At 38.2% G+C, this 22,958-nt stretch overlaps 1 protein-coding gene across 9 annotated transcripts in view; it reads right to left on the minus strand.

The window, feature by feature from the left end:
- Nucleotides 1–498: 498 nt before the first annotated feature.
- The window catches only part of NIN (ninein), a 65,503-nt gene continuing 43,043 nt past the window's right edge, over nucleotides 499–22,958 (minus strand). For 5 of the 9 annotated variants that reach the window (XM_037393930.1, XM_037393931.1, XM_037393932.1 and 2 more), the window contains 13 exons: nucleotides 22,624–22,749; nucleotides 21,792–21,861; nucleotides 20,595–20,810; nucleotides 20,095–20,208; nucleotides 18,881–19,003; nucleotides 18,230–18,343; nucleotides 17,369–17,515; nucleotides 16,082–16,261; nucleotides 15,396–15,545; nucleotides 14,763–14,861; nucleotides 11,179–11,370; nucleotides 5,818–5,931; nucleotides 499–4,442 (listed from right to left, as the gene is read on the minus strand). In XM_037393930.1, the coding sequence (XP_037249827.1) occupies nucleotides 4,233–4,442; nucleotides 5,818–5,931; nucleotides 11,179–11,370; nucleotides 14,763–14,861; nucleotides 15,396–15,545; nucleotides 16,082–16,261; nucleotides 17,369–17,515; nucleotides 18,230–18,343; nucleotides 18,881–19,003; nucleotides 20,095–20,208; nucleotides 20,595–20,810; nucleotides 21,792–21,861; nucleotides 22,624–22,749 (1,855 nt within the window). In that variant the 3' untranslated portion in view covers nucleotides 499–4,232. Of the gene's footprint in view, nucleotides 4,443–5,817; nucleotides 5,932–8,047; nucleotides 8,261–9,317; nucleotides 9,365–11,178; nucleotides 11,371–13,498; nucleotides 13,560–14,762; nucleotides 14,862–15,395; nucleotides 15,546–16,081; nucleotides 16,262–17,368; nucleotides 17,516–18,229; nucleotides 18,344–18,880; nucleotides 19,004–20,094; nucleotides 20,209–20,594; nucleotides 20,811–21,791; nucleotides 21,862–22,623; nucleotides 22,750–22,958 lie in introns of those variants that run through there. The other 4 variants (XM_037393933.1, XM_037393934.1, XM_037393935.1 and 1 more) reach the window with 4 other exon arrangements.

Here is a 22,958-nt window from a genome sequence, read left to right on the forward strand (position 1 = left end):
CGGGCGGCTGCCTCTCCCCGCGGGGGCAGCGGGCCCCCGCACCCGGCTAGGCTGGGGTCCGGGACGGCACCGCCGCCTCGCTGGCAGCGGAGGGTCGGGCCCCGGAGGGGCTCGGTGAGGGGCGGCGGTGGGCCCTGTGCTCCCCGCCGGGACCCGCCCCCTGCCCGCAGAGTTCTCGAAGTTAAGCAGGAAAGGCACACGCCGAGAAGCCCTCGGTATTCCCGTACAAAGCTTAAAAATACTTACTCTTCGGTTGAGGGTGGGGTGTGCTTGAAACCAAGCTGTGTGTTTGCTGCCTGTCAGGTTTTTACATTTCAGTCCATTTTGACTTTAATAATGTTAGAAACAACTTTTAGTAGCTGCCAAGCTGTCATAATTATAGCTTTGTGGATGCATTTGATGAATTTGCAGATGATACTTGAAGCACCTACACCTTCCGTGGGAAGATACTGAAATACTTCCATGCCGAATGAAAAACAAAGATGCCACTAGGGATCATACAGTAATTTATTTTTTTTTTCTTTTACATTCATTATAAATAACGTGTAAGTTGGTTCATCTTTCAGTTTTACATGATGTTGTAAGGACAACATACTACACCAGAACAAAACAAACTCAATAGAAAAAAATAAACAATTTTTTTCATTTATACAGCAGTCTTGTGTCATGAAGTGACAGCATCTGACACCAGACGGGAGACTTAACAGGTAAATGATGGAAAACCTGAGAGACAGTGATGTCATTTGCTAAAAGTAAACAAAAGGATTTTACTCCAGATCCAGACTGTTCCCTGCTCTATCTTACATACAATCTGGCTAAAAATCAAATACTGCAATATTTTTTTTCCCAATCAGAATTCAAAGAATTCCATTTTCCTTGTATTTAAAGTGGTAATTGGAGAATGTGCAGCAATGTACACTTTTAAATAATTCTAAATTGACAATTAGCTCTTCAACTGTGTGAATTTAATACACACGAATTTAACTTTGGGTCTCTTCTCTTCCAGAACTCCCAACCAGAGATATCTATGTGCCTTTATTTTCACAGTGATTCATAAAGCAAGGGCTGAAAACATTTAAAACACCTTCTGATAATAAAGTAGTTAATACCTTAATTGGCAAGACCTGTTGTATGAATGAGGCCTAGAAATCCAGTGACTTTCGACTGGTACAATAGCATTAAATACTTTGGTATCTTTAAAATGCCTGTACTGCATAGGAGACACATTCATGCAAAAAAGACCACTAATGCTTAATAACTTACACGTTTATATGCTTATTTTCAGTAGCCTAGACTTTGTAAAACTAGCTGCTTCTCTTCTGAGCTGACACAATGAACCAATAAGCAACACGACACTCGTTTGTAAGCAGCATTACCTTTCTCTGTGTTCCCCCCATTTGCGAAGGGATTGTCCTGAATTGTCCTGTAGCAACAAAAACAGTACAGTACGGAAAGGTTCTGGAATATGTAATTACAAAAGGCACTTCTGAGAATTAATTCACACAAATATTCCAGTGAAATTGGAGTTTTGTCTAAAAACATTTCCCAAACATTTTCCTCCTTTTCCTCCTACTCTTTCCTGTGGTTAGGTTAGTTTTCTGAAGCTAAGAGTGAAAGAAAAGTAGAGCAAGGTAGGAGAAGGGTGAGAAAGAGAGAAGTCAAAGTCCCTTTTCTCTGTTTCTCCCTTTTGTTCCAACATCTGGGCTCCCTTTTTGGTACTGTGCTCTAGAAATGTCTGTATGTTTGGTTTACAACAGCCTGGTAACTAGCAGGAGATTAAAAGAACTATTTAAGTAGTCTAGCCTTTAAAACTGAGTGATGAAATTGCACAATAGTTTAAGTGAAGTACTCATTCTTTCTGTTCAGTGTTCAAACTTTGGTCACGGATGGAGCATTGGCAGTAAACCTAGTTCAAGATACGAAGTAGTATTAAAATGTGCTAGCTAGTAATATTTTTCCAAATACTGTTCATCTGAACCTCATTTACATTGTTTCCTGGAAGTATTTTGAAACTGCTGATTTCTGTAACATAGACATGGTTTTAGGGTGTGTTCAATTACCGTATTGCGAACACACAGCCCCAGTGCCCACACATAGAGGTTTATTATAACTGATAACATTTACTGATTCATACTAAAAGAAACAAGATCTCCCTACTTCAGATTTTTAAAAGCTCTGATTTACATCAATGCAGTTCGTCAATTTGACACATTTCAAATTTGTGGAAAAAATTTTGCAGTCTCTGAAAAACAGGGTATGTAAATCCCTGAATTTGAGATTACTTAGAAAAATACCCAGTATAGGCATTTAGAATAGCAGTGAAATAATTTATAAGGACTTTGTGGTACTCCAACATGTTGTTCTTAGGTGATTTTATTTCCATTTCCACTATGTTGCTTGCATAAAGCAATGAGAGAGGAGGAGAGGAGGTCATACCCTGTATGTCTAGTCCCTCAACCCTCCAAAGTCACTAAGTAACCACGTAGACATAGATAGCATCCCCTACAGCCACATGCTAATCAGTACTGCGTGAAAGTCTTTTCCTGTAGGTTACTCCACAGCTTGTAGGCAGTATTATCCCATTTTCTGGGGGACTTTTGGCTCATTGCAAATGCTGTCAGAATTGCCACCTTGCTAGCAGCCTTGGAGACAAAATATCTCACCATCTTCCTCTGTGTTTTCAATTCATGCATATTTAAGGAGCCCCAGTTTCAAGTATTGCCAGTACGGCCCCTTTCACCAGTTTTATTTACATTGTTCGAATGTATCTTACTGGTCTGATGGAGGCAAGGCAGTGGCAGGGCATTTAGACTATTTGCACTAATAGTTTATATACAAGCATTTCAGCATGCAAAGTCTTATTCAACTGCTTTTGTGTCGGACCCCTCTCAGTCTTGAAGGTGTTGCAGAAAGCTTGCATTTCCCCAGCTGTATCGACTGCTTAAGTAGGAGGTACCGCCTGTCATTACCAACCTTGAAGCTGTTCGACCTTCATGACTACAGCACTTCTGCATGTTGGTCTAGGAGTACTAAGGTAATATTCATCCAAATATGATTTGGTTTATCCTGCTTTTCCTAATGCATATTTATCTTCACCAATTGACATGAATCTCCACATGTACAATGTTGAAGGAAGCTAATTTAGGCTATTACTCCCTGAGTACTTCATATTCACATTGAATATGTTTCTTCACAATTAATTACAAACTTAGATTCTGTACTAGGATCTACTACTACAAAAGCCTTTCCAAATTATCACTTGGGTCAAAACGAACACTGCACTAATGACAAAGGTCCATGTTTGTGAGGCCTAATGACAGGATTTCACAAAATCATTCAAGTCCCCCTCTTCATTCTTCTACCAGTTGTTTAATAAACTCCACTGCTTTACTGAATTTACAAATTACATAAACAGAATTCACATTTCACTTCTGTTCAGTGACTCTTCCTTATATAACATTTCTACACACAAAATAATTAAGGCCTCTATAATTTTTAAGTTGTCTGGCAGCACAGCTTTAAAAAAAAAAAAAAAGTAGTAGTCTCTATTTGCCATCAGGGAAACTTCTTCAGATGAAATACTGTTACACTTAGTTGGAGGCAGAGGTCTATTTATGTATTTTTAAGAAAATCTTTTTTCTGAGCTCTGAAGAGAAACAGCCATGAAGAATAACCCAGAAGCCTAATGCATCAAGTGGAGCATATTGCTTTACAGAAACCACAACCAGTTTGCAGGACACAGACCGTATCAGGAAAGTCTTGCTTTCAATAGCAATTACACTGCTAGTGTTGAAGACTGACCTATCAATATTACTAGGTTTGGACCATGAAGTATTCCAGAAAGCCAAAAATATTTTGAAGTTTTGAATTCAGTAAGGTAAGTTTGCATTAGACCTTGGCTTCAATCTAGATAGGAATAATCGATTCAGTACAGTAAATTCAGAATTTATACTTTAAATTAAAACCAAAGTATCAAAATAAGTTAACCTAGAAAAACATACGTCTTTTTTTACACAGTGAAGATTACTTTTAGGCAAAACTTAGCAGAAAAATAGTTTGGGAATAAACAAAATTCTTCTTTTGGCAGTGTCCAGTTTGGGATTTAGCTCTGTCCTCTCCTTGGAGGCACCTGTTAACTAAAATTCATCAGTACAAAAAGGCAACACAGTGAAAAGCTGAAATATTAACATTTCAGTAAAGTGCATGGGTCTGTGGCATATTTAATGGCTTTGCTATGACCTTATCTCGGATGCTGAATTAAATGATGGGGATGCCAGGTTCTTTACTATTCTATTGAGGTTGGCAATTTTTTCTTCTAGTAAATAGTTTTTCCTTTCAGCAGTTTTCTGCCGCTGTTCTGTCATCTCCAAAGCCTTCAGCAGTTGTGCATTCTCAACATAGAGATCCTTGACCATTGCATCTGCTTTAGTGTTCTTTGAAAGCTGAATTGTGAATAGAACATTAATTACTCAGCAAATTAAAAGCAAAAAACCCCAAAACAAACAAGCAAAACAAAATTAAAAGCAAAAACAGTGCTGGGAAAGTAGTTGAATGTGTTTATTGTAAGTGAAATATCAAAGGAAGATAACCCAGCCATTTTTTCTTATTTTCCTTTGTTAAAAACCTGTATGTTTGTGGAGTCATCATAGATACTATGAATATTTTGAAACTGGTAAGACTTTCTAAGGAGATTAGGCAGATGACAGAGGGCTTCAAATGAGTCTTGTCAGATGAGTACTGCTTTATAGCGTTTGTACTCTAAGGATAAATCTAGTTCACAATAGAATCCACAAGCCCAGTGATCCCATAGAGATACTTCCTCCAAGGTTTGGACTATCAGCACCTCCTAAAAAATTGGGGAGCATAGCCTAGCACTTGTCTACATGCTTTTGGGAACAGCCCTTTGGCAGGAGGCCCTGTCAGTATAGCACTTCCTTAACATAGAAGAGGAAACCGTACCTCAGTAGAAAACAGACATTGTTACCATATCATGCCTAAGTGCTCAAAAGCCACCTTTTCCTCCACTACTGAGGACTTCTGAAGGTGGCAGACAGTAAATTCAGAATTTATACTTTAAATTAAAACCAAAGTATCAAAATAAGTTAACCTAGAAAAACATACGTCTTTTTTTACACAGTGAAGATTACTTTTAGGCAAAACTTAGCAGAAAAATAGTTTGGGAATAAACATAATTCTTCTTTTGGCAGTGTCCAGTTTGGGATTTAGCTCTGTCCTCTCCTTGGAGGCACCTGTTAACTAAAATTCATCAGTACAAAAAGGCAACACAGTGAAAAGCTGAAATATTAACATTTCAGCAAAGTGCATGGGTCTGTGGCATATTTAATGGCTTTGCTATGACCTTATCTCGGATGCTGAATTAAATGATGGGGATGCCATCAAATGAAGGTGGCAAGAACAAAAACACCAAAACCAAGTCAAGCAAGGGATGTGTTGGGGCAGGGGGCATCAAGAAATCAATCATTGTACAGTAATCCTGTCTGTCCGCCTTTTTCCTCCTTTTCTAAAAAACTTTTCCACTTAGCATACTTGGCTGGAATTTGGTGTTTGTTTCCTAACTTTAAGGGCACCAGCACACCAAACAAGCACAGCTTTTAGGAAATTAATGAGTGGTGGATTCAGTCCCCAGTTTGGAATTTTAGGAAGTTGTGGGCAAATATGCTGTACTTTAGCTCAGAGGCATTAAAATAACAAGTACCTTTAACTTTATTCTAAGCAAGAATGGCTTGGCAGCTTTTATCCACTTAGTTGTTTATGGAAGTAACAGGGATGATTTGAGGAAAGAGTAAGAATACTTACTTGTTCTTTCAGCTGATTTACTTTATCTTGGAGAAGCCTCTTCACAAGCCTTAGTTTCTGTTCAACATCCATCATACGTTCTTCCATCATTTTTAGAAGCTGCTCATGACTCCCCTGGAAAGCAACATTTACGTGAAACTCGGTTAACAAAAAACAGTTCACATTTACCAGTCTCCTTCAGTTTATACTTAAGAAAACAGCTGGCACTTCACATTTGAATCTATTTTAAAGAGTCAAATGAATTAATAAGCCATTCATGGAAATAAAATGTTATGGCAACACTTAAAGGACACTTGCAGCATTGAGCTAGTTTTCCAAGTCTAAATTACACTTGACATTACCAGATCTAAGAAAAATTGATATAAAATTCTAAGTTCTTAGATAGATTTGGATAACTTCCTTTTCTTGTTCTTAGGTGCTGCCATATTTCTGTTGAATACGGCAAACAAAACACCAATCAAAATCTTAAGACTTTTCTAAAAATATTAAGGTGAAGTCACAAGGGCACATTTAACAGCGTAACTCTGCCACACTAAAGGCCCCTTGAAATTGAGTAATATCCTAAAAAACATAGGATACTGTTATCCCAAACTTGATTTGTTACAGGTGGGTTTTTTTTAGATTAGTTGTTGGTAACTAATGTTGCCAAATAGTAGCTCTAAAATGATTTTACTCTTTTTCTTTAGTGAGGTTAACAGAGCCTTAACTAAAAGCATAAAAACCTGAGTGTCATGAGGGTGTCTGTTACACCAACATTAGAGTGAAATTCTCCCAAATGAATTAGAAACACCAGGAACTACAGGAAAGCTTGTTTGTATTTGGGAACTTTAGACAATCAACTGCAGAGAAAAGAGATTCTTTATTTTAATGCTAGCTTGCTACTCTAATTCTAAGAAGTCATCTGAGATTAACTTTGAGAAATCCCCAAAACATAATTCGATCAAAACCAAAGTACCTTCACACACATGGAAGTGAATAAATGAAAAACTGAGGGAGGAGTGTTGTTTCGGGTAGGTAGCTGCTCATGGAAACTGCTGTAAAAAGATGCCCTTAAGGGACTGACTGAAGTCTGCTCAACTTTTTATTAGTTACACCACCAGAAACTTCTTAAGTTTGTGTATGGGGTTATATGACCATTTAGCTTGTGTAAAAATTGAAAAAAGTTACATTACAGTCTTAGAGAAAGTTGCTGTACAGTGTTGTTGGACTGGATATTTTTCTGGATTAAAAAAAGTATTATTAAACAGAATTAGCAGGGAACACTCTAGCCCAATTATCTTGAGCTATCTTTTTAAATTTGATTGGAATTCAAAACCATGGCTGACTGTTAACACTCCATAGGGTTTGCAGGAACCTTGAGTGAGTAGTTAACTGGAAGTTAAGAGTTAGGTATTGAGACCACTGTGTGATCCCTGTTTTTTGGTTTAAAGCTTATTTAAGAATGTTCTGTCTTAACTTCATATGATTTCATATTTAATGGGAGAAGCCAGCTCAAGCATTAGCTTCCAGGTCATTAGAAAGGTAGGAACAAAAAGATCTCTGAAAGCAAACAGCTGAAACTGTTCATAGTTCCAAACTAGAAAAATCATAGGCCTTAATGAGGTGTTTTGCTGACCCACTGAAGTATTAAAAACCCCCACAACCTAGTTTAATCTAGTAATCTGAGACAAAAGAAAAACCTTTAAGGAATGTTACCCAAGAAACAAGTGTGTTAATAATTCTCCCTTTTTGGGCAGAATATGCCCGTGTACTATGCAAATTCTTTTCTTAAATGCAGAGGTATGTCCGCTGAAGTGAAGCTGAGTGGCTATACTTAAGTACATCCCCTATTACAAAACTTTCCCAGAAGTCCTGATATGACAATCCTCAGTATCAAAGACATTCTGTCTAAAATTTGTTCATTATGCTCATAAAGCTGAAACTATTGATACTATTAAGACAAGAGACATTCTGTTTAAAAAAAAATTTTATTTTTCATTTACATCAAAAAATGTCATCTTTCCCTGTTAAAAAGTTTATACATCTTATACAAAAATGCAGTATAAATACCCCAGATTTTCTTCAAATCTCATATAAAATTAGTACCATTTGAGAAAAATAGTCTCTTTCCACACTGAACAGCTCCACATTTTAAATAACATAAATAAACAGTATTTGTAACAAATTAAAAAAGACAGTTTATGAACTTTCACAAAATAGCTTCTAGACAAATAAATAGGAAATAACACTGTGGAGATTTTTTCTTTTTTTTCCTCTTTTTTTTTTTTTTTTAAAAAAAAAGCACAAAATAATTTGATCCTCAAGTTTCTCAGCTTATGCCAGTTCGTGTGTTTGTGTGTGTTTGTCATGGTAAGGAATGAGATCATAAGCAGCCAAGCTGTCAGAGGTGCCCGATCCTCCGGTAGGAATCTGCATGCACTGCTCGCTGCTCCGGTAGCAAGGCCTAGAGAAAGAAGGCAAGTGGGATACTTCACCCTGATATCCAGATTTTCTTTTAAATATGTACGTATATTAAAGCAAACCACCAATACAAGCAAAGCAAGCAACACAAGACAAACAAAAACACACACAAAAGAAAACATGCAGAGTATCACATATTATATTCTCTAAATACTAGTATTAGCACTACATGTAGGCAATTGAGGAGATATTCAGGATGCATTTTCTAGATGTAAGGACTCTTCAGGTGGCTTATCCATGGTTTTTGAGGCATTTAAAAAGATCAGTGGCAGTGATTAACTGCAATTAGCAAAGCAATTTTCTTAGAGGAAATTATCTGCCACTATATACTTGTGTGTATATATATATATATAATCTCACAGATTGCCGAATAGCATTTGTGATAAATGTGGTCCAACTGACCTCTGAAAACTTATCTGCATTTTTATTTTAAATCTAGTTGTAAGTCTTTTCCTGAGACAGGTGAACAAGCTGTTGGTCAGAGGTGATTTGAATTTTTAAATGAAAAGCTGAAGAAAGGGGAAGTTGAGCATCTTTAAGTACTCTGAACAAAAATATTGGTTAGCAGAGGTTCTAAAACAACTTCAGAAAACGTTGGGTCACTAACAGGCTCCCAAATCTAGTTACTGAGGAAGGAATATCAGAAGAAAGTGCAGTGATTGCTACTGCGCAGCAGGCATGAGACAGCAGAAACAGTCATTTGGAATTGAGAAGAGTCCAGACAGGTTAACACAGTAGAAAAGGCTCAGGAGTTTTAATTTAGTGAAATTTGAACATATGACAGTAGCCTTTGGAGGACAGTAGCTCAAGACTGACTGTAAAATGAATGAGAACACAGGCCACCACTGCCATGATCAAAAAAGCAATGAAAATTGCAAAGCATGATGAACACAAACTCCAGAAAGGAGAGGGATAACTTTGGATACCTTATTACACAGAAGAACTCAGGATCTAAGAAAGCTGCAAAGTGCAAAGCAGCAGCAGCAAAACTAGGTGATTAAGGTTACACAGAAAGCACGGAGATAACCTGACGTACTCACTGGTGAAAAGATGATGAAGAGGGATTAGGATGCAATTTTTCAAGATGCTAAAGGGGACATTAAAATGGACATAAGCTCAACTAAATGTTAACCCTAAGAATCAGGATGACTAAGAAAAAAATCAACAGTGAGAATTAAAGCAAGATGTGCTTACAGAAACATCAAAATTCAGACAAACTGAAACAAATTTGGCCTTGTCTACAGTTGTAGAATGCACGTGTTTAATAATGATTTTAGAAAGTTATCTAGTAAAGCCCATAAAAAAAAAAAGCCATAGAAGATGTTATAAACACTTGAAGCAAAAAACTCCAAACACCATAAACCTAATAAAGTGCATTAGTGCATTGACAGCAAATATTTGCAAAGCCTCTCCAAGTATTTTTAATTTCATTAAGCTTTGCAGAATAAAAGCTTTTACAGGAAATGTACAAGTGATTTACCTGTAGAACTACAAGTTGCAGGATATGACTAGTTTGCAAATTGTTTCTCAGGCTTTCAAAGGCAAAATGACAAAGTCATCACTCCTAATGCAATACACAGCACACTCATTTGTAGATGATACTGCTGTAATATGGCTTTTATTGATTTCAAAATTAAACTGTATGCTCTACTTTCCACTTTACAGGACCAAGTACATTAGCCTGTGGTAATGCACTTCTATTGGGACTCAGCTGAAAGAAAGAGAACCTTACAATTGATTTATTTTTACTTATATTATTTGCTGTTAACTTCTTTTGAGGGTAGGGATTTTGATTTTTTTGCCTTTCTTAAAAGAATTTTTAGTCCAAGTTTCAGAAGCTTAGAAACTATTACTGCATATACTCTCTCCATAATACCTTTATTCCAGAATACCCCGTTAACGTGTTCAGAGATTTTTGAGCTTCAAAGTTGTTTTTTTTAAAAACATGACTGCAATTTCAGTTTAAAATGTAAAGGTGTGGTGGTGGTGGTTTTTTTTCTAACAGATTAATAGAAGTGTTAGTATTTTATCTAAGTTATTTAGAGCTTTGTATTTTCTCATAAGATCAAGTTGCAATATTATTTTAAGGCCTATGGCCTGAGCCATAGCTTTACAGATTTAGAGATCTGGTTACTTTTTGAAACAGAGTGTCATTTGGCAAGCCTAGTCCCCAAGCTTAATTTTTATATGGGAGATGCAAACTTTTCTACCTATTGCCTTTAATTCAGTTTTACACGTTAAAACCCCCAAAAAACACTAAGAATGACTCTGCCCAATAAGTGCAGTAGATGTCATCTTCCTGTGAATTAAGATATTTTATTCTTTTTGATCCTCAGAATTGCCAATGTTGAAGTTTCTATGTAACAGTAATGGTGTTCTCCAGTGTCTTGCCTTATGGCCAAATAAAGATAGGCTGACCTTAGAAAAAAAGATTAAGTTGCTTGTATTCTGCTCTGCTACAGCTGACAGAACTCTGTATGACAGCAACAGCCCAAACTAGTATTTTGTGTGTGATGGGTATGTGCTTGTGCAATATGTGGTGTAGTGTATTCTTTAAAACAATGATTCCAGACATAGACATTAGGTAAAGAAAACAAAACCAAAAAACCCCCCCACCCTATAAACACTTACTGCACATTGATCAGAAGGAGAAAAGCCAGTTGAATGTGGATGGGGGTGTTTTTTATTTCAAAAGATTAAGATGACTTCAGAATTAAGCGATGGCTCAAGCTATATATGCTAAATAACAGAGGTTTTGTATATATCTTTGATAGAATGAATTTTAATTTTCATTTTTGAACTGGCATAAACAGAGAATGGATCTCATCAGAATTGAAAAACCAAGAAAACTAACCAGGTACCCTTTTAAAGTTGTAACCTGCAGAGTAATGAGAGCTTTACCTGTTGCATGTTTGTTTCAGAGGGTCTACTTTCAAGTTCTTCCTGAAGACGTTGACTCCTCCTCTCTGCTTGTAGGAGCTGGTGTTGGAGCTGCAGGAACTGTTCCTTGGGCACCATTGCACAGCCTTGCTGCTGGAGCTCCCGGGAGTGCGGAGGCTGGCTAAGCATCACACTGCCGCTTGAGTGGAGCATCTGAAGACCAAAGGACATCAACCGTCAGGAGAAAGCAGCACTGCTGTTCACACAAGGTATCTGTCAGCAATGTGCTAGACATCAGGTTACTCTTGAACAATTTCTTGTATGCAAGAGAAACTAGCCTGAACTTGGTAACGCAAACTAGACAGCTTTTACCTTTCCAGTGGAAAAAAGATGCATCTTTACATGCAGTTCTGAAGTCTAAAGGAATCCAAGGATCGATTCATATTTTCAGACCTAAATTACAAAATCATTGCATTTCTGATTAAATCCTATCAGTTAAATGGGCCTGTTATGAGGTTTAACTTCATGGTCTTTTTTAATTTTAACCTTGATCTTAGCAGCTTTTCTAAAAATACTATCCACTTACAAATAAAAGCACTAGCACAAGACAGGCTTAAGCTGTCCACCAGTGCCAATTATTTCTAGTCTTTAATCTAATCTAAGATGGAGAGATAACATTCTCAAAAACAAAACAAATTTTCGGTGTAATGTGTGATGACTTAATTTGATGCCAGCTGCTATATTACATTCAGAATTCAGTATTTAGAATCCCATCTATCTTTCCTTGCGTTCACTACTACACTAGAAATTTTAACACATTTTACAATTTTAATTTCAAGACACGCCACAAGCAGAGTTTGATGGCAAGTCTGGAGTCCTCCCAAGTGTCTGTGCTGCATGAGCAAAGGTACACTCAGAGAGGCCCTTGACATATGGATACATGATACATTTGGAATTAAACTACCTCAGATTGCATGTCTTGCTTTCATCTCACATCATGGGATGCTGCTCCCAAGCAATGCCATGACAGTTAGTGGATGAAGGTGGCTAGAAGAGAGGCATTTCTGGTGTTGCCTTACTACAGAAGCATTGCATCCACAATAGCCCAAGTTAGATAAACTGGCCCAGCATTAGACGAACTTTCAGTCAATATTAAAAGCCAAGATAGCCACGTGAAACAATTTAACATTTTTCTAGACTAAAGTAAAATCCAGGTAAGACTAGCTCGCAGTTGTAATAGTTGATAATACTAAAAAAAAGGACCAGGACTGTACAGTAAACCCCCTGATGTTCAAAGATGACTTGCAGCTTGAATGTAGGAAGAAAGTATTAATCTGATACAAAAAGGACCCCAGCTGACCACATCATAAAATTCTCACCTCTTATCTCAAAACCATTATTCTGTTCCCTTAGGAAAAGGCATATAAGATTGTGTTAGTGGTTTTAATTTTCCTTTCACAAATTGTAGAATTAAGGCCTCAATTCATAATCATATTTCAGTTACTGAGCTCATTTATAATATAAACTGTAAGCATTTTTCATAATGGTGCAGCTCTTCTGGCCATGTTAATATAGGTACATCTCTGCTGGTCCAGGTAAACAGAAAATAGATTCGTAAGTACTTTAAAATAAAACTATTTGTAGTTCAAGCTGTCAGGAGGTTCTCTTGAATCAACTAGTCTGTAAAGGAGCTATTTTTTCACTGACAATATAAACAGTGAAAACAATGAAATTTTGATGGAATTTGTTTAGAGTTTCATGTAACATTGTGAAGCATGTGAGATCTAATGAAGGGGCTGAAGAAACAGTCAATGTTAACAGCATCTTAAAATTAAATACCAATTGCGTGGCTAACTAGAACAATATAGTTGTGCTGTATTCATCTTTGGAAGAAAGTGGAACAATAATGAACCTGCTAAAACTATTAGGGGTGATAGCATGATCACGGATCAGTTAAAATATTAAGGAAACATATGACAGTCTGGTGAAAAAGCATGCAGATATCAGAGGTAAATATGCAAACACCTTCAAGCCTCACGGTCAGCGGTTTCAAAGGAAAGGGTTGAGCCACTTTTCATTTTGTTATAATCATTTAATTCTTTTGAATGTAATTGGTTATTTCTCTCCATTTTCATGGCAATGCTTGGTGTACAGTATCAAATTGCACGATACACTAACCACAGAGAAGTTAGTGCAGCTGTCGAAGTTAAAATCTACATAAAAATGAATAGTGGCTTCTTTACTTAAAAGATGCATGGAATAATAATAATAAAAAAAAATAACTATAAAAAAGAAATGTTTTCTCCATGCTGTGGTAGTACATTGAAAATGATTGCTCTACCTTCGCACACTATTTCAGAAAGAGAACTGCACCCTTCTCTGCTAGTTCCAACCACTGAGTTCTAGACAGGTTAGCCATGAACAAAAGGAGAACAGGTACAAAAGAGAAAGTTAGAAGTCATAAAGCACTAAGTGAATGTTACACACACCTGCTGGGAAAATGTTATCAGGAGTAACAGAAGCCCGGCATGTTTGAAATACAAATTTTAGGAAAAAACACTATTCCATGCTTGATGTTTATACCAAAGCATTTAACAGTGTTTGGAATTTTCCCAAACCTTAATTAAGACTATATAAACAAAAGCACAGGGCATATAAACAGTCTTTTCAATAACTTGTCAAAATCTCATCTTTTCTAATTAAGTTTTTTACAGTTTTACAGGTAATTACATGGTATGTTCAAACGCCTCCCATTTGCTCTTTTGATGAAAAACATGAAGCCTTTTAATAAACAGTGGTGTAAAAGCCTCACGTAGAAGACACTTTGATTTATGGAACAAGTCAAAAATGTGTTTTGTTGAGTTTTTTTAGTAATATGTTTTAAACTCAAATTTAAAACATCAAGTTTAGGCAGGACTGCTGAGAGACAACTTGGAGATCTAGCCTGACTTTAAGGGATACACCAACTTCACATAGTTGAAGCTTGTCCGTTCTTGTAACCAAGGGCACCTAAGAATTACGGAGTTTTCTTAACATCCAGCGTGATTTGTCTCCAGCAGTACTGAACAAACTTCCACATTTACAGCAGCCTTTGGAAGAATTTCAACTGAAGTTTTCACTCATGCCTTTAGATTAACAGCAAGTAGTGGAAATTGTTAGTCTATCACCATCTAGATAAAACAGCAAGGCTTAAATTCAGCAAATTGTTCCCATAGTAACTAAGGACAGGTTTCTACACTAAAAGCAGCATTGCGCAAATATTAGTTAGGAAACTTGAGGTTACACGCTTTAAAAAGAAAGAGGAAAGTGTCAGCCTTGCTTCAAGCACAGAAACAAATTTCTTCGCTATTTGATTTTATATCTGAAGCCTTACATGAATGACGATAAATCACAACATGCTTCAGAGAGGCAAGTTTGCCACACTAACATCTTGATCATGAAAGATGAGATTAGGCATTAGGGGAGACCAATTCTAATTTCAATTAATTCCCTCTGTTCCTACACATCTAGAAGCTGTTTTTAAATAAATTAATAGATTCAGCAGGAAGTGAGATAGTAATAAAGCCCCACACTATTCAGTACAGTCAACACTGATGGAAAAGTACCTCCATTAACTGATCATCCAGTTTGACTTGCTTTTTTCTTAGCCCATCATTTTCTGAGCTGGTTTCCAGTTCACGTTCAAGAGAATTCATCTGACTGATCTATTAAAGACAAGAAGTTTCCTTAGAAAGGTAGTAGTTTCTTATTTTATCCATTTTCTTTTCCCCTGCAATGTGCAAGTCACAAATCATTGCACATCAAGACAATTCAAGATTAAGAGACATAAGTATTTTTGGATAAGTGTAATGCTTTGCTAAAAGTGATGTCTAAGACAATGTTATACAGCATCTCTGACAAGTTTCAAAGAATAAGCAGGGTTTAACCCAAAAGCGGTAATGCTACTGTGTAAGCACTGTGTATTGCAGAGCACTTGAGCAGCCTGCGTTTTGTTTATGGTTCCCATGTTTTACCACTGGAACTGTTTGTGCTGACTAAAAGTCCTGCAACACATCGGCATGGAGTCCCACCCTGCATGCTCTGCAAAAGCACAGAAGATTCTCAGCTCCCTGGGACAGGGTTTCATAAGAGACAAAGAGCGCAAAGCTCGGAGTAAAAGAAAAATCACAGCTTACTACATTAGCTCTTAGAGATGGAAAATACTGCATTGAGTCACATATTTACCATCTAAAACTAACCTTCCTGTTTGCAGATGACAACTCCTTCTGAAGCTGTTCACACTCTCTCTTCAAGCTTAATTTCTCTTGCTCTATGGCTTTGACAATACCCAACTGGCTTTGATGCTTTTGGTGCTTTAGGGAAAGGATAGTAGATTCCAGCTGTCGCATCTAAAGAGACCAGAGATGAAAAAATGTGGAAAGATGTTCCAGACAATTCAAACAAATCAAAGTGCATCTACTTCACTTAAAATACCAAGTACCAATCTATTTTGGACTCATAACAGATTCTGGGTTATTTTTGACATTTTAGCTTTTTAGCAAGAAGGACATCATATTGTCCTTCTTGCCCTTCCTCCTGCCCATAATCTGCCTAATACCGTAAGCCAAGAAATTGCACATGAAGGATGCTAGGAATATTACAAACTTCTTTAAGAAAGGCATTAACTGAAAGTCAGACCAGAACCTTAGACACAAGTTAGCAGGATCTTCTTTTGAAGAAGAGCTGTTTGAAACATCACGAGTGTCTACCTATTCGGTGCAGACAATGGAACACTACTCCATTATGCATTCTTTCTGCAAACCTTTCTATTCAAAACTAAGGAACAATATTCCTTTCCTGTATCACCTATTGCAAAAGAAGAATCATCAAGTTTTGCCTAGCATGCGGGGACCACCTCTGTGATCTGTCATCTTGGTCAGGTTACCTTCTCCCTGGAGTGAGTCAGGTCTGTTTTAGTGCTCTGCACTTCTCTCTGCAGCCTCTCATTCTCCTGCCTGAGCAGCTGCTGCTCCTGTTTTGTCAGCTGGTCCAGTTCATCCCAGTGTATTTGCCTCTGTTGGTCCTGCAGCCCTGAGGAAGGCACAGCCAGTTCTAGAACCCGATTCTTAAGAGACAGAATTGTAGGGTTAGGCCTTAAACAAAGAAGCAGATATTTTCTCTATTCAGGTGGGCTTTAAGTAGGCTTTCAGTAATTGCAGACTCTAAAGTTGCAGGATTCCCATCTTCCTCACAGCTTACACACTTTTCCCCTAAGAAACCCAATGTGCTAATCACAGTGCAAACCCAAAGTGTTTCCCTTTGCTCAAATCATAGATAATAGCTGTGCACTAGAATGGTTGATAGGAGTGCACAGAGTTCAACAACACAAAAAAAAAGCAATTTGTGCTACATTTCAGAGCCCCATCAGGCAAGTAATAAACCCAGTATTATATATTATTCGGTAATAGCTGTAATTTAGTTTCTGTTGTACAATTCTGAAACAGCCTCTTTTCCATGTGGACATTAAATATTCCTTAATTACATGGCAAACAAGCCAAATTACTAACTGAATTCATAATACCAATCCCAAGACTGCTGGCTACAACCTCCTTCAGTTACAGTTCCTCATCAGTTAAGAGAGGCTGATTATAATACTGTGCCTTTCAAAACCAAGTTTGAGTGAAAATTAGATCCCGTCAATTACTCGTTTGATTGTTAATATGTTTATAGTTTTGATAGGTGGAAATTCATATATTGTCCAGAGATATATTTTTTCCCCCCCCAAAGATTTCTTTCAGGGAAGAATGGAAACTCAGGAGATGGGCTGATCATCATCTGTCCTTATGTTCAAAACTTACAAGTTTTTTTAAAAGAAGTTTAAAATCTGCACATTATATACAATCCAACAAGACTAATTATAGTTAACCGTTTTAAAATGGAAAACTACTGAATACAGAAAACATCATTCAAATAGGGCTTTTTCTTGTACCCACCTCCTCTCAGATTTTTTAAATTATGAGCTTTATCACTTGTTTAAAAAAAAATAAATCAATAGTTGCATAACTCAGAGTCTACTTGCTCAAGCCTGCCACATATTTGTGTCCTTTTAGTGGACAGGCAAACGTAAAGAAATAAGTTGGCTACAGTGTCAGGCTAGAGCAGAGCAGCAGCTTGTGTCTGTAAACCCTGGCATGCAAAGTTGACTGACTTTGAGGCACCTGAAGTCCATTACCTTTTCATTGGCATTCTGCAGTTGCTTGTGCAAAGACATCACTTCTTGTTTAAGAGTTTCCTTCTCCTGTTGTGTCACCCGTAAGTCTGATTTTAGTCGGGACATTTGAAGGTTGGTATTTTGCAGCGTTTCATCTAAACTCTGAACCTGTAACGAGCAGGAACACAGCTTGGCATTTACTGGACCAAGATTTCTCATAACCTTGGTCTCCTAGGATGTGTATGCACCACCTATCACACATACTTAGGATCTCTGATGGAAGGAGTGAAGAAGTTATAATGCTGACAGCCCGCTTCAAAAGTGCTAAATGATTTTCTGACTGGCTGTTCCATATCAGTAGCCATCCTCTTTGAATACAGCCACAATACTACATTCAACAGACATCTTCCAGCCCCAAATATTTATTGTGATATGCCAGGAAAAGAAGATTTCTCTTGAATTATTTATTCTTCCTGGCAGCCCATGGCCAACGAGAAATCCCAAGTGAGATCAGCCAAGCAGAGAGACATTTGTTCCCCTCCCCTGCTTGGCAAGGGACAAGCCACTGCCAGAAGAGCAGGGAGCAGAGTTCCTGAAGTATTTTAGGAATAATTGGGCAGAATGAGTTGGCAAAAGTAACTTGGCCATAGACGCAAAACATGGCTTTTTCTCAGGGAAAAAAATCCCTCATTGCATTTAACAAGTTTCCTCTTGTCCTTTAAGAGCATCACTTTGAAAGACCATCAAAGCAGCCATTCTTAGCTGCATGACATCTTTGCATCCATTAGAGGAGGGCTGCTTTTAGTGAGAAAAAAAAAGCACTACAAGAGATTACAAAAATGCTTTTGATCTAGGGCTATAACAAAAAAATCACTATTATACCTTTTCTTGTGAAACGGTGAGCTGTGTTTTCAGTGTCTGACTCTGCTGTTCCCAGGACTTCTGCTCTTGCTTCAAGCTGCCAATTGCATTCTCTAAGCAGCTTACTTTAGCTACCTGAAATAAGATTACATCTGTAAGCCTGACTCATTCAGGATTTTAACTCAATTTGACTTTGAGAGTTAAGCTAGAGGGAGTTACAGCTATGCAAAGAAAACACGGGAGGGCAAAAAACCCCCTCAGCTCCCAGCCTGAATCTCTACACAACGAGATCATTATTTACAGTGCGCATGCTAGTTACACTGCTTGAGTTCAGAGTTACAAGATGTAAGGCTGCAATAAAAGTGCAAGAACACTGTCTTCCTTGTCCTGCTGCAATGTTTATATCCAGGCCCCTGTTCCTTGCAATGTTTGGAATTTTCTACATAATCAAATTACAGTAAAGCTGTGCTCCAGAATTTAAGCTTTCTCTTTAAGACCAGCTAGGAAAAAAAAAGGCAGGCAATTAAGCTTTTATCTGGCTTGAAGGTAAAAAACAAACAAAAAAAAAAATCCAAAGTCGTTTTACAGGTTAGGGTGATACAGATAACGATATAAGAATTTTAACAGCCCATTACAGCATGTAAGTAGTGATGTGGGTTTGCAGTTTTTTACCTTATCAATACATCTGTTTAATTCCTCGCTCAGGGCTTCTTTTTCTTTCTGCAGCTTTTCATTTTTAGTAATTAAGCTCGAAACTTCATTTTGAAGGTCAGAGAGTTCAGGGCAACTGGACAGCTGTGGAAAACAAACCCCTCAGTTGCATTTCTGTGCTGTTGCAGAATTTTTTTTATGCAAGTATTACACAAAGCTTTCTCTTCTCTGGGCCAATCATCCCACTCCAGAGAGAATGGAAGAGAGAAAAGCATACTCTAACTCAGTATGAATGATCATTTGAGCATCATTCATCTATCGGAGGCATCCTTCCTACAACAGCAGCGCTAAGGATTCCTAATTGCCCTGTGATCCCTCGGATTTGCTTTAGGGCTAGTCTTTCTCTGCCCCTTCCATGAAAGGGGAAAAAATACTGTACTGCTGACTTCTGATCCTTTTCCCATTTGACACAGTGCTTTAGCTTAACACTCTGCCTTGTGCTGTGCTGTTCTGTCTTTGCTCAATCTTCTGTCTTTAATTACACTCAATCCACAATCTGCTCTTTACTGAACAGGCCTCATCTGCTTTTGCTTTTTAAGACCATTATCTATTCTAAGCACTGGGTGCATCAAATGAATGCCTTAGAGAGTAAAGAAAATTACTTTGTGGAGCCCTAATCAGGAGAGCTAACTCATTTGTAGCCTATTCATTATCTGTGTTTATTAGCATATATTTACAGCCAATTGAACCATGCTTATACAGGTGATAACCAAGCCCAGGAAATTACCCTCAGAAGTTGGGAGATGAAGTCTCCAGATGGGTTTAGCAATAGGAATTCTCTCTGAAAGGATATGCTGGAAGAGTCCAGTCCTTAAAAATTGAGCTGTATGGGTATCACTAGTTACACAGGGAAGTGTTCCCCTTCCTATCCTGTCTGCACAAACTAGAAAAGCCCTGTCTATTCCTTGATTAGAGCTTTAAATCATTGTCTTTATTTTCAAAGCCTGTCTTTGTAGACCCATTACTCTGGAAGATCTTTTGCCAAAGGCAATGTGAAACCAACTGTATTTAAACAGCTGTGCATTGTACCCAGGGACTGCTTCAAAAGGATTTATATTCTCTTGCTGTTATGACCATTCTTTAAAGAAATTAACTATTTCCAACTTGGGCAAGAGAGTAGGGCACATTAAGGGACAGCCAGCATTATCTGATAGCACTCAAATAGGATGCCATACTTGTTTTGTCTTCTCTAGTTCCTGCTTGAGGATGTGGTTCTCCTGCTCCAATATATGAGCTTGGACCTTCATTTTTGACAGCTCCACCTCCAAGGAAGACACCATATTGGATGACTGCAAAAAGTAAAAGACTCAGGTTTCAACTTGAGACATGCCGAGTAACAAAGGTTAACCAGAGGATGCTGCAGCCAGTCACATGGGTTAGAACTGGGATGGCACTGGACAGAACAGAGCAGACATGCTGGAAAATTCAGGTAAATACTTATCATCGCTTGGCTCCATTTCAAGAAAAATCTGCACACTTCTACCTGCCTGCTTTTGGCTGCTCTCATGCTTTCATTCCACCCCCGCTGCCGCACACACCTATGTTTCTGGCTAATACTTGGGAAATTTCAGCTTTGAAGGCTCAAGCACAGCTCAAAGACATGCTAATTCCATAGCACCTCTGCATTCCTAAAAGTTCAGTTGTTTCTACCATTAGAAACAGTGTAATCTCATACCTTTACTTTGGAGTTTTCCAGTTCCTCTTTCAGTACCAGTCTCTCCTTTTCCCATTCTTCCAGGGTACACTTTCCTGCTTCCCTTTCCTTTTGCTTGAGCACCCTTGCCAGCTGTTGATTAAGATCCTGCACATCTGCTTGATTTTTGGAGTTCCTCTGGCTAAGTTCTGTATTTTCGGAGTCCAGCTGCTGGTTTCTGGTCTTCAGGTCTGCTACCTGAATCAGGACAGCAGTGTCAGTTATTCCCAGTGTAAAAGCAGTCATGAGACTTTTAAGAACGTTTCCTTTCTATTAAGATGATTAAAAGAACTGACAAGCATCACTCCCGCACCACAGTGTCTCTGAACGGTGGGGCAGAGCTGCTGTTAACTGTATTCTAAGTAATAGTCACGACCCCAGTAGCATTGCCTGCTTTATTTCCCTATAGCTGTTTAACTTGCTCCATGCCCTAATTTTAGGCCAAATCAAGTGGAATCATATTTAGGAGTAAGAATCCTCCTGATGACCTGTTGCATGCACGATCAGCCCCAGAAGCTGTTAAATTCTCATAAATAGCCTTAATTATATCAGTTATGATATCAGTCATCTGGCACACCACTCTGTTCCTCCTTCCCTTTGCCACGCTGATGTGTATTTTGAGGGGCGTGCTGGTGACGTAGTAGATTGTTCTGAGCAAGTAGTATTGCTTGGTAAAATTCTAAGAGGGACATGAATCTAAGAGCTACTTAAACCTTCTACTGTGCCTAGCATAACAAACCACCCTTAAAATAAAAGTAGCAGTCTCATGGATACAAGCAAAGGGTCACAGCTGGTAGAATTCCTAGACCCAGCCAGCTGGGAAATAAGAGGCTGAGTCACATAACCCCTATTTCCCATGGGCTAGCTGCAGAGCATTACCCGTAAAGAGTACAAAAGAAATATTTTAACTTTATATTTCTATTAAATAAACTTTCCAAGTTGACTATGGAAAGCGCTCTCGAGTTTGTAAACCAGATAGTTACAGTAGCATTGGTGTAGATCCTGTCTTCTGAGCATGTCAAACAAGCCTTCTGTCAATCCCAAAGACTTAATGAGAACCGTTGTCAAAACGTTTAAGGTATATAATGGTAATTTTCTACTGCCTTTGCATCCACCTAAGGAACAGCTTTTATACAGTGATGATTTCTACAGAGAAGGTTATGGGCTCAGGCCGTGTACCTGCTTTTTCAGGTTGTCAACCATCTTCTGTATAGCCACTTTTTCCTTTCTCACAGCCTCTATCTTTTGCCTAAGGAAAAATGAAAACTTGTTAACATTAGAGTCACTTGTTGATACAAACACCTACAAGAATGGGCTGATTTTTGACTTCTCCAGAAATGGTAATTCTGGCTATTTATATATTGCTTAGCATCACTGCTTTGCACAAGCTTGGCAAGTGCTCAATTTATAGAATCATAGAATCAGAGTCATTTAGGTTGCAAAAGACCCTTCAGATCATCAAGTCCAGCTGTTAACTTAGTACTGCCAAGCCCACCACTAAATTATGTCCCTAAGCGCCACATCTTCCTCAAGGTACCCCACACAGGTTTTTTTCTAGAAGGGAAGAATACTCCCAGGATCGTGGATGGTTACCTACTTGCAAAAGACTTGCAAATCACTGAAATACTGTCACGCTGTACCTCTTTCTGCCTTTTCTAAGGCTACACCAGCCCAACAAGCTCTGCCTTTGCTGAAGCATGAATAATTGCATCAGGTCATCTCATAAGTAGGTCCTGTGTTTGTATGTGTTACTGGGTCATCTGAACTCCTGCAGTTAAACCCCTGCTTTGGCTCTTGGAATGGGCAGGTCAAGCTAGGGCAGCTTAAAAGGACAAGGAATAGACCATCAGCCAGCTGGATTTCCAGTGGCACCACAAAATAAGCCCATTTCAAAGTTTGTAGAGTATTTAACAAATGAAGGAGCTTTCAGAGAAGGGACATAACCATCGGGTGTGCACAATGGCGAGAGCCTGAAGGCATACACATGGTACATGCACCGTTGAATTCTTACCGCATTTCTTCTCGGGATCCATTTAGCTCCCTCAGTTTCAGGCTGGAAGCACTACCCTCCTCATTTAATAAAGTCACTTCATTTTTCAGAATGGCATTTTCTTCTCTGAGCTTCTCAGCTTCACATCTGTGGCAGAGAGATGAGACAAGTGAAAACTGTTTCTGTAGATCACCTAGGCCCACAGGGAAAAAAATAGCTAAAAGCCTAAGCTACCTGTAATACTAAAAACCAAAGCTATGATTGACTTATTTTATGTATGAATGGTATATGGATTTCACATTTCATTTACTAAAAGTGCTCCCCAGATTGCTGAAAAACGGGCTTTTTGTGCATGT

The sequence above is a fragment of the Falco rusticolus genome, chromosome 7 (assembly GCF_015220075.1).
Source record: "Falco rusticolus isolate bFalRus1 chromosome 7, bFalRus1.pri, whole genome shotgun sequence".
In the NCBI taxonomy this organism is placed as follows: Eukaryota; Metazoa; Chordata; class Aves; order Falconiformes; family Falconidae; genus Falco; species Falco rusticolus.